Source organism: Larimichthys crocea, chromosome III, assembly GCF_000972845.2.
Source record: "Larimichthys crocea isolate SSNF chromosome III, L_crocea_2.0, whole genome shotgun sequence".
Classification (NCBI taxonomy): Eukaryota; Metazoa; Chordata; class Actinopteri; family Sciaenidae; genus Larimichthys; species Larimichthys crocea.
In genome coordinates, this window is record NC_040013.1 from 35,027,396 (window position 1) to 35,039,400 (window position 12,005).

Genomic DNA, 12,005 nt, shown 5'->3' on the forward strand with positions numbered 1-12,005 from the left:
AAGCCAAAATATATAATCTCTCTCCTCCTGTTTGTGTATTGTATGAGTGAAATAGTGCATAGAAAGGAAAACAAGTACTCCTTTATCACGATGAGTTACAGCTTTATTTCAAAGGTGGATCCACATGACCAGATTACATTACATTTCCCCTCCAATGTACAGACTTTGAACACAAAACTGTAGCACATCATATGGTCTATACAAAAGGAATTTAAAAAAAGGAGAATGTGAGAAAAAGGAAAAAGAAAGTCATCTCTCATCTCATCCTCTCAAACTCTGTCCAAGCTCCCGTGACCATAAAAGCTACATCTTAGCACTGGCACTTATGGAGACAGAGATAAGAAGCGGAAGACGAAATGAAGGTAAAGGGGGAAATTTGTAGACGTGTCTCCGAGAGTAAAAAGGGTCTGGTGCACAAAATCTTTTATTTCAAAATGTGAACAAAACAGAACGTGTTGTCCCTCCCACCCTTATGAACACAGACTCAAGTACAAACTATAGCAACATTCATCGATGCCACAGATTTCACATGTATTGAGTGTATGCAGCATGGAAAGAGATGTTCTGGAGAGATGAAAACATGCCAAGAAATATCAGGTACTACCATTTTTCTTGTTTTAGGAGTCTCCATCTCTCACACACTTCTGCTTCCACTGCTAATGCAAATTCACTGTACGTGCATTTAGGGAGAAATACAAAAAAAAAAGTCACAATATGTTTGTTCCATTTATGCACACTTAATGACAACAGTGCCTTGAATGCAGCAGTTTGGGCATGTTGACATTTGGTTTTGACAGGAACAAGGGCCTTTGAAAGGCACTTCAAAGCGTGGATGTCCCTTCAATTTCCTGGTGGTTCTGTCGTAAGCCCTAAAAAATAAAAAATAAATCAGCTGGTCGACTCCCTGTAAAGCTTTGAGTCCTCCAAATGACCAAAGGGGAATCTGAAAGAGACGAGACGGGGGCCTGATTAGTGGTTGCTAGAAGTTGTGTAAACTGAGTTAACAACATGGTCAGAGAGTGGAAAAAAAACGGAATAACTTAGATTCGATCTATGTCATAAAAGACAGATTCAGTATTGTGAGAAACTTACAAAGACAAAAGGGTTTTTTCAAACTGTGTGTTGTGTATCTAGCCCTCAATGGAGACCTCTGGAACAATGTGTCCATTCATTGATGCCTCCACTGACATCTCCACAGACTCCACTGTGAGCTGCATCTGACATGGCATGTCACAGATTTCTTTCTTAGGCTCTTCTGACAGCGCATCCAGACATGTCTGCTTAGCAGCGCTTTCCTGAAAAGGAAAGGAAGAAGAGGAGGTTAGGAGACAGAGTAGATGGTCACCAGTACATCAAACTATAATTAAACTACAATGAACCAGACAGTTACTGTCTGTTTATAATGATAAAAATCTGACTGTAACTCACAATGACAATTTCCTCTGCAGGGGCAAGACTGGGCTCAGGCACAGGCTCGGGTTCAGACTTGGGCTCAGCTTCTGGCTGGGGCTCGGGCTTAGGCTCGGGCTCAGCCTGAGGCTGGGGCTCAGGCTCGGCCTGAGGTGCAGGCACGGGCTCAGGCTCAGCGTGAGACTCAGGCACGGGCTCAGGCTCAGGCTCAGCGTGAGGCACAGGGATGGGCTCGGGCTCAGTCTGAAGCTCACAGATGGGCTCGGGCTCAGTCTGAAGCTCACAGATGGGCTCGGGCTCAGTCTGAAGCTCACAGATGGGCTCAGGCTCAGGCAAAATGGGCGTCACATCCAAAGATTCTGATTGGGTGTCGAGGTTGTCACTCATTTCCACAATTTCCTAAATATTGCAAGCAGAGAAAGGTCCCGATTAAGATCAGCGTAACATTTGTACAATGAACATGGATTATGTGCAGTAAACATTCAAGAAGTGAAAAAGATTATCCTGGTCTTTGACAAAATTTATTAACAAAAATTACACTGAATTAACACTAAGTTACTTCTACCACTGTGTTTTTTTACCACAATAATATCAATTAGGAACGTGGTGTACGTGCAATCATGTATAACAACAATAATAAAGACCTACAGCTGAAACCACTAGATTAAATTCAAGCTGAATGACACTGAAATGCAATATAGCTTTTTACACATCGTACAGATGTACACAATGGAACGCAATGTAATGCTTATTAACTGCAGTGTGTAGTGACAAATTCCTCTTGTGTAGTTCTCACCGCTTGGACAGCAGCAGACTCAGCAATGGCGTCCTCCACCACTGAGGCAGATTCTGTGACAACAAAGTCATCGACCAGGCTGTCAGCATTGTCCTGGGTGGCAGGAGCCTTTGGAGCGACACAGAGAACAAGATGAGAAACGTTAAGATTGTGCACATATCAGCACACACATAGATTAGGTGAATGAGGGGAATTAATTACCATCATCCCAGGAGAAATTTAATAAAAGAGTATCAAATTAAATATGAATAGAAATAGCTGGCTAATGACATAATGTAGTTTAAAGATTTATTAACAGTATAATCCATAGACTTGTAATTTCAGGGTGACCTATATCTAGAATGCAATCTAACATGTGGGTTAAAAAAAAGAGTTACCTCTATGACTTCAGGTACAGGGGCTTGTACCTCTTCTACCGGAGCCTCAGGGATGGTGACTGGCACCTGGTGAGACAACACATCCTGTCAGGTCATTATTTAGCAGAACACAACCTGTTAGTGAAAAGCTGTTAAGAGTTAAGAAAGTTGATATTCATGAAAGCATTTACAGCAACGCTATTGAATGTTAAATGAATTATAGCAATAACAACTGTTCAAGCCACATGCTGCACACAGCAAACAACAGATCATCAATCACATGAAAAATTTAAAAACTACACAAAAGTCATATCTATATGAGAGTATTTTTTTTATCAGTGGTGCACCTCTGTCATCGTAACAGGCTCAGAGAGGACTTCGGGAGCCTCTTCTTCTGCCAACACTTCTTCTGCCAACACTTCTTCTGCCAACACTTCTACTTCAGCATCATCCTCTTCTGGGGATGCAGGACTGACCACGGCTTCGATCACCTGTTCTGGCTCAGGTACCTCTGTGACAGCTTCCTCCACTGGTTCCACCTCTGTTTCTGTAACCACCTCATCAGCAGCGAGTTCTGCTTCAGCACAAACTTGGTCACAAGTCTGTGCTTCTACCACTGGTTCTTCGGTGACTTCTGTGGCAGCCACTTCCACCTCAACCTCGACGGCTGGCTCTTCCTGTGCCAAGGTCTCAACCTCCACTTCAGTCTCTGGCTCGCAGACATCATGTGTCTGCACATGCAAAATCAACACGGCACACATTAAGAAACCATGCAGCATGCAACATGGGAACAAATGCACAATTCATCAACCAGGGGTCTTTTCTGGGCGAGCATATACAGACAAATGGCAAGAGTTTATACTAATACAACTATACTGTAAAACCATGCTCATTAAGAAGAGTCTCACCTGTTCAGTCTCTGTTGTTATGATTGTAGTTTCTTCTGTCTGAATCTAGAGAATGAGAAATACAAACACACTTAAGCAAATAAATAGAATCTAAAATCTAAAATCTATCTATCTATCTATCTATCTATCTATCTATCTATCTATCTATCTATCTATCTATCCATCTATCTATCTATCTATCTATCTATCTATCTAGATAAAATCCATCAAACTGAACATGACTCTGTGTTTTTCGCTCTGAAAACATTTGGAGTAGCTGAGCCAAGCTGTGATCTGAGAACTGTGTTATAAAAGAGAAAGACCTGAGGCAGTGTGGTTGTTATTCGTAAGGTGTGAAGCTTATGTCACAGAAACTTTCCCACTGAGAAACTTGTCTTTCGTCTAGTTAATGCTGCTATAAACTTATAAAACATGGAAGTGGAAACTGTGAGTTACTCTGGTTGTGTGCAGTCTTTTGCAAAACCGTTTGGGTGTGACATGAGCAAAACCAGCACACATAACTGAAATGTGTTACCTTGAAGGCAGCTTGTTGTACTCAATGAGTTTACTGTATTATTCTTTATATAAGGGCTTAGTTTCATTGGCCACTAATCAATGAGACTGATTATTTCAGCCTGAAAGATGCTGTACAAATGCAGCCCATTTACCATTTCTTAATTGTTTTTCTTTGACAGTTCTGAAATAAAAACCAGCAAATCTCTAAAATACTAACAAGTGGTCTACTGTTGACCCCTTTTCAAGAATTTAGCAAGTTATAGCAAAAACGAGCTCCTCAAAAATAAAAGCCGGTCTCACTTGAAAGGCGGCATGTTGACTTATGCCCCACTCATTCTCATTGACCCAGTGCAATCTGCCTCTGGCGTATACCACAAAGATATACTGCTGGAGCAAGCTGAGGTTAGGGGGCCTGAAAAGGGGTTTTGTGTGTGTGTGTGTGTGTGTGTGTGTGTGTGTGTGTGTGTGTGTGTGTGTGTGTGTGTGTGTGTGTGTGTGTGAAAATGAAATGCAGGTTTCTTTTTTACCTCAGTCTCAGCAGGAGCCACCACTGGAGCCTCAGCTGGGGGTATGACCTATGAACAAAAAAGGGGGTTTATCCACCAGTCAGGAAAACAATCATATATAAATCTATTGAATCTTATAAAATAAAGAGTAAATGGCAAAACATTAACAAGCATTTACAGGAAATGAAAACTCTTTGTCTCGTGCTGCGATTATGCTGTTTTTGTTTTTTTCTTGTTAAAGGTCAGGCTTTGGGAGGTGCCAACACACCGGTCCTAAAAATGTGCCCAAAGCAAAAATGTTTTTCTGCTCAACTGTTTGTCAGCCAAACTGCAGCTGTGATGGCCTCAAGCTGTTTTTACCATGAGAGCCTTAGCAGGTTTGATGAGTGAGAAAAAGATATGATCTTAAATTTGCAGTGATGGATTACAAACAACAAATGCAAATGTGAGTGAGTTTTTCTAGGTCAAGAAAAGAAGAAGGAACATCATACATCCTCAGAGTTTAACAGCCAATTGCATAATGGCAGGCTGGTACACCCATTTTCTTCATTATCATGTCCTTACTCCAAACATCCACATAAACTCAGATACATTCCAGCATTTGCTCTGTTGAAGTGCTAATGTTCTGTGTTTGGCATGAAAATGCCTAAATAATGGCAGAAGTCACTCTTATTTTTCTATAAGCCATAGCCATAGGTTTTGTAGCCTTTCCACTGATTTACTTGAACAGTTGGCAGTAAGCTAAATGGTGAATGGTCGTGGCACCAACTATGCATCCAAGCGTGTTGAAGCATAGGAAGCAGCACATAAATATTGTAAATGTTTATAGTCCAGCAGTAAATTATTTATTCTGTCTTGTACCAGCTGTCTTAAATGTAGGACAGATCTGGTGCATGAGGGCTGCTACTGTACAGTCAAGAATGGGCCACATGTCCATTGGCAAAATCACATATTCTATCTACAGTAGTTAGAAGAGACTGAAACTCTTACAGAATACAGTTTAAATGCTCGTGGCTGCACTCAAGTTTCATGATCGCTACCTCTTTTTCTGAGTTACTGTGCAGCAATTAATCCTGTCTTCCTGGATTTTTACCAACTTTTGAACAAAAGCCAAGCGGATAAAAAAACATGCATAGCCGAGATGGGTAAATATATACTCCAGATATATAGACAGATATATGGAGGGAGGGTGGTATAGGGAGGGAGCAAAGCGGAGGGAAGGGAAGGAGAGAGGTGGACTATAGGCCTTCCTTTGCTTGACAGGAAATCACACATCCACACACACACACACGCACATACATGAAATATACACACCCGCTCCAGCCTGTCCCAGCACCAGAACACTGTGTACCAAACTGATCTGCACACACATTACCCTCACCAGTCATACAAATCATAATGCATAATTCTAACCATACTGACACTTAAAAACTCACACTAATTTTGGCGTTTTGACAACCAATTAAGAGAAAACTACTTTGCAATCTTGCAAGTTTTTTTTTTTCTCGGTATAAAAGGGCAAGTTTGCAAGGCAAATAGCAAAAACAGACAACCTAAAAAGGAGCATTTTGACTGTTCTCTGTGCAAAAGTATATGGTTCAGCTAACAAAGCCCCACAGTGTTCCTGAAAACAAACCCATAAAATCTGCCAGTAAATGTCTGGTGGGAGGGGGGCTGCGTGTGCATGTGTACATGTGTGTGGAGGAAGGCTGGACACTGAGGGGAGGAACGCTGGGTGCCCTCACGTGCATTGCCACAAGCAGAGACATTTTCCAACCAAGTTCGAAAACATTAAAAGAATCACTTCACACATCTTTGTTGGCCACTTTTTTCTCTCTCTCTGGCTGTCATGTCAAATGTGCTAAAAGAAAATATGCTGACTAATCATTGGGAAGCATGCTGTAATTAGCATTTTTATTAAACTGAAAGCAAATACCCCATGTCATCCCTTCACTAGATATTTCTCACATACTTTAAAACAGTTGTGACAGCTGTCTGTAAGCTCCTCTTCATTGCCCTAAATACCAAAGGCTAAACTACACAACTACACACATGCACAGACACACAATTCAGTCACACTTTCCCCAGTCCCGTCTCTTCCAAATGATAAAAGGGGACCGCACGTGCACACGAGCTCATGGTGGCTAAAAGGTTGCCATATTACAGTAGGAGAAGAGAGGAGGGGGAGGATTGAAGAAGGGAGAAGGAGAGGGGGCAGGCGGAGGAGGGGGAGGGGAGAGGAGAAGAACAAGTGGTGATGATGAGGAAGAATTAATTTACGAGGAAAGGGGGAATGAGGGACAGAAGGGGGAAGGAGTGGATGGCCACAGGAGCACAGTGGGAGCAAGCTGGTACAAAATGTTCAGCCTTGAAAGAAGCCACACCCACCATCAGTTCAGGCTACAGAAAAATGAAACACACTCAGCAGGTCTGGGTGGAATGGATGGTGGATTTACACTCACCTGAGTCTCCGTAGTGACACCCAGAAGCGAAGGGGCCACCTCCTTTTTGTTCCAAAGCCAACTGAATACAAGCCCCATTTATACCTGTTCTGATCCTACCACCTATCTCAAGTGATGTCCAACTCTAGCCTGACGTGGTGCCACCGAGCAAACACTTTATTACAAGACTTGTGGCCGCAAGAATATAAGCTGTCTGTCAGCAACGTTTAATGAAGTCAAAACTGAGAAAAGCAAAACGTTACTTGCACACTTTTTTGTGTGTGCATTTCCATCCAGCACTGACTACTTTTCAGTTTTGCAAAAGTGCATGAGGGTCTACGCGCATTTGTGAGCGTCTGAGCTAGATCTGACACATCTGCAAGCAGCGAAGGTCGGAGCAATGAAGACAGAAGGCAAGAGGGGAGGAAAAAGGCGAGATGGGTGGTGTGGTGGGAGGGAAAGAGGGAGGAAGGGACAGTGAGTGGGGTGGGCTGCCACAACTATACAATGAAGGGCAGTCCGTAACCTATACAAACCTCTTATTAGTCCTCCTCAGGGGGTAGGGCATAACACTTAGGGGTTAAAGGGTGCAATTAAAATTTTTTGTCTAAACTATATGTGAAGTGGACAGAATGAGACATGGATTACACATATCCTTGGGGAAGCATCGTGCACTGGCATGCATGCTACCACACACGTGAGCATGTTCATGTGCACCATATGTGGTCACAGCTCAGTTACTGGGAGCAAAGAAAACACATTTAGTGTGTGTGAGTTTAGGCACATAGAAACATGTATATGTGGTGTGCAGCTTGTGTGCCTGCAGTCTACAGGCTGAAATAGGACATTCTGTTCCCAAACGTGTACATAATGGATACATGACACAACAGAGGGAAATGTGTCATTTTTCAACTTACAATTGAAAATGTAAAGAGTTGGAAGGCCAAAAACATTGCAAAACAAATAGCCAAAAGCAATACAGTTATTTAAATACTGCAAGCAGAAAGCGTTTTCATCCCATTCACTAACTTCATCGATGACATAGATTACTAAAATAGTTTATCAACCTACCAACCTACTCTTACAATACAATAATCAAATGAAAAACACTTCAGTCCAACACCTTGGTAATAACTGCATATATTTAAAGACTTCAACATGCTTTGCAACACAGACATTAGATGATTATGTATAATGATTGAGTCTTCCACTGGATCTCTCTCCTACTTTTCACCTCTGTACTAAATGGAACATGTTGTTCCTTCAGTTTTCCACCCCCACCAATTCCACCTCCCTTCTTGCATAAGGACTCAGCCACAGCACATGCTATTTGACCATATAGTATCTAAACCGGTCGTTCACAAAACCCAAATTTACGTTGATATGTATATACATCTATATACAGAAACAGCCTGTGAAAACAGTTTCTTTCCTGCAAAACATATACAAAATGGAAAATTACTAGAGATCTATCTAACCTTGCCAAAACCTTGCAAAAAAATACTACTCCCTGGTAATTGCATGTAGGTTCACACCAGAGGAACCCGAAAGTATTCATTCCATAAGTAGTTCATAAACCTAAATATATGCATGACATGTTAATTTTCTAGAAGATTAAAGATAACATTAATAATCCTTACCTCAGTTAATGGTTCTGTTTCGGGAATGATAGGTTCAGCCTCCTGTACTATCTCAGCTTCAACTACAATGGGCTCTGCTGGCAGAGTCTCAATGACTGGTGCTTCTTCAGTGACCGGGACTGGGACTTCAACCTCGACTTCTGCTGGAGTCTGTTCCAACACCACAGCTTCAGGTTCTGGTGCCTTTACCTCGACTGGGACGGGCTCTGTGACAGGTTCTTTTACAACTGGTTTTATTTCTACTTTGGGGGTCTCTACAATGGGGACAACAATCGGAGTAGGCTTTGGGATCTTTTCTGGAGCTGGCGCTCGAGTTTTAGTCGCTTTCTTTGGGGTTGCTGCAGGGGGCGCACTCACTGCAATTGCAGGGCTCGCTTTGACTAGTGGGTTGGCTGCATGCTGCTCTTCGAGGGCTCTCCTCTGGGCCTGCTGCAAGGAGGAAAATGCACAAAAACATCTGGGTTAATGATCGTTGTTTTGTTAATACAGTGAGATCCACTAATTCTGCTGCGGGAAATTATATTAGATCCATGAAATTAGTTTACCCTCTTGAGTAAGTTTAGTGTGGCATAAATAACTGACACCTATATAAAGTAAACTGTTTAAGAATGAAGGTGGAATACAAGGGAAAAGATGTAAAAAGGAGTTTTGGGGATCTAAATGTTACTGATGCCCCCATTGTGTCCAGATATTGATGTTGTTGTCAGTCTGGGGTTTGTTCTAACACATTTCACTCTGCAGGAATACCGGGCATGCCATCCCACCTAGATCCGACATGTTTTTCAGCTCTGGACAATACCCCCTCAGGGTTTAATGGAGGTTTTAGGAGCGCAGACCACTGGTGGAGGGGGCAAAGCTAGTTAGATAATGGGAGCTAATTAGTTGAATCAAAGCAGTCCTGACAGGTCTGGTGAAGCGGGAATGGAAACCGTGTGAGTCAGCAGCATTGCTGGGTGCCCTGCAGGCCAGACAGTGGGCCTAATCACATCATAATCAGGTTATAATCAGGTTACAATCACTCCCTGAAAATGCTTTTGTTAGACCGACAGCCAGTTCGGCATTCACAGTGCTAGACCAATGCTGTAAGCCAACGAGGCGGGTGTGTAAGTCCATGTGTCTATGCTTGTCCATCTAGCCACTGTCAAAACAACCCCTCCCTCATTGTTGCTCACAAATAGCCTTCTGTCTAGAAAGCCAAACTTCACTACCACAGAGTAAACTCTCTCTCACAACTCTTTTTTTTATCAAAGTGTTGATACAGAAAGGCATGTGTTGCCAAAGAGGAGCACTCAGCTTGACTTCTTCAAGTGTCCTGCAGCTCCGTCCCTTCCTGTGCCCTGATATCTCTGAGAGAACTGGTGATAACATCAAGCTCTAAGTAACTTTAGGGGGGATTTTTTATCTTAGTTTCACTGGCAGATGCAGAGAGGCTCAGAGAGATTGTGCAGGCTCCAATCTGGCAAAAAAAAAAAAAAGGCAAGACATTCCTTCGGTCAACACACTCCCAAATACAGTTGTGTGATGTTGAGAGTGGAGGACTGGCCAGCCAGCCAGAGGCTTAAGGAGGAGGGGGGGTGAGGAAGAATGCCTCAAACTCCATACTGAGAAGTCTGCCCAGAGTTGGAGGACTGGGCTTCAAGTTAGCCTTTAGTGGTGAAGCAAGTGATCATTTTTAAGTTGAAATTAGATAATGGAGCTGCATTGAAAAAATAATAATATATGATATAATAATTATGACTACAAAAAACAGAGTTTGGTGTTGGAGTTCATCTCTGCACTCTGGGAAACTGGAGCTTCTGTGTTACTTTCTCACATATTATAGACCCCTCCCAATATCTGCCACACCCACTTCTTCTCTTTGGGCACTGAATGTTCAGAAATAAAACTTCATTCCAGTTACCTAAGAGAGGTGGAGCAGAAATCAAATATGCCAATCATGATGTAATTGGTGCTGCTGCTGCTGCTGCTTAAGCACATTGAGCTATTGAGAAGCTGGTCTCGAAACCTCGAATCGCCATTCCAGCTTTTAACCATTTTATGCTGAGCGCACGTGTAATTAAGCCAAGATTTGTCTCGTGTACATAAAGAAGAGGCAGGTATACGTTCACGTGTCGTGTTACTGAAATTGTATGATTCAAATAGCATCTATTTTTGGTCAATTTTCGGTACAAACTTCCATCTCTGCGGGGTTTTACGCACGATGCTTGGAGCGCTCCTCGGAGTTGAGTGCGTCACAAGAACAGACGCAGAAAAAATAAATAATTCATTTGAAGATAAGTGCAAAACAAGTTATTTACATCAATATTGTGCAGTACTATGGACAGCATTTGATTTTTTAGGTACCAATAATCGCTAAGAGTTAAGGGAGGGGGAAATAGGTTTTGTCTTTTGGAAAAAGTTTAGAGACGCACTGAGTTTAAATAACCACTACAATCGCAAGCTGTATTAAACAAAACAAACAAACAAAAAGTCATTTAATCAACTTTGTCCAAGAGAAAGAAATAGTGACTGACTGGAGATCACATTCTAATGAAGGTAAAGATACTTTGGAAGATGATTATCGTGCGAGAATAAAAAACGAATGGAGAATGAAGTGCGCCTGCTGCCACCACTTACCACCCTCCTCATGCGACGCTTGTTCTTCTTCCTCTTGCTGGGCATTTTGGTGTTTTGCTGGTACGAACGAGACGGGCCGAAGAAATGAAAAGGGAGAGCAGGGAGGCGGAGAGAGCAAACGGGATCTTTATAGAGCCCCCAGTCTTTTTGTTACCTTTGAACCGAACCTATAGGAGCACTGGGATGAAAGATGAGGGGGGCGTGGTGGAGAGACAGACACACATACACATCCATCCTCCCTCCTCCCCCCCCTTCACCTAACACACATGCACGTGCACGACAGCTCAGTGAGAAGATTGTATCAGAGTTGAGCTACCTATTGGCTGGATGGTGGGTTTATGTTATGCAACCACTCCATCAAAGCAGAGAGAGAGAGAGAGAGAGAGAAAGAGAGAGAGAGAGAGAGAGCCACATCCCCTTTTCTGGATCAGTTAGAAATACTTGTGGACTGAAGCACATGGCGACAACTTTGCAAACGCACTAAAATATTTTTTTTGCAACATGCAGAACACAGAGCACGCTACCATTCAATTCAAACCATGAAAGTGTGCACACACAAACAGCCAGTCTTGCCTACAAAACAGTGTGTGCCTCTGTCAGCTAGTTTGAATTCATTAAAATCATGAAGCCAGAGAATTGTTTTCATTGTGTTAGTGTGTGTGTGTGTGTGTGTGTGTGTGTGTGTGTGTGTGTGTGTGTGTGTGCGTGTGTGCGTGTGTGATCAAGGGAATAAAGGGAATGAAAACATGCACACATGTTTACCCTCCCTCCCCACCTCACCCCCTGCACTGCATCTGTTGTGAGCACCCATTGTCTTCGACTCTTTGGGTACAGCCA

The 12,005-nt window shown here is 42.6% G+C and overlaps 1 protein-coding gene across 1 annotated transcript; it reads right to left on the reverse strand.

Moving 5' to 3' along the window:
• Positions 1 to 85: 85 nt before the first annotated feature.
• Positions 86 to 11,394, reverse strand: LOC104928500 (protein TsetseEP). The gene is made up of 10 exons (XM_019263736.2): positions 11,169 to 11,394; positions 8,553 to 8,981; positions 4,493 to 4,540; positions 3,471 to 3,515; positions 2,910 to 3,293; positions 2,584 to 2,649; positions 2,207 to 2,314; positions 1,429 to 1,809; positions 1,093 to 1,295; positions 86 to 943 (listed from the first exon to the last, which is right to left on the reverse strand). The coding sequence occupies exons 1-9, from the start codon at positions 11,211 to 11,213 to the stop codon at positions 1,131 to 1,133; spliced, it is 1,671 nt and encodes a 556-aa protein (XP_019119281.2). The 5' UTR covers positions 11,214 to 11,394; the 3' UTR covers positions 86 to 943; positions 1,093 to 1,130.
• Between the last annotated feature and the right edge of the window lie 611 nt (positions 11,395 to 12,005).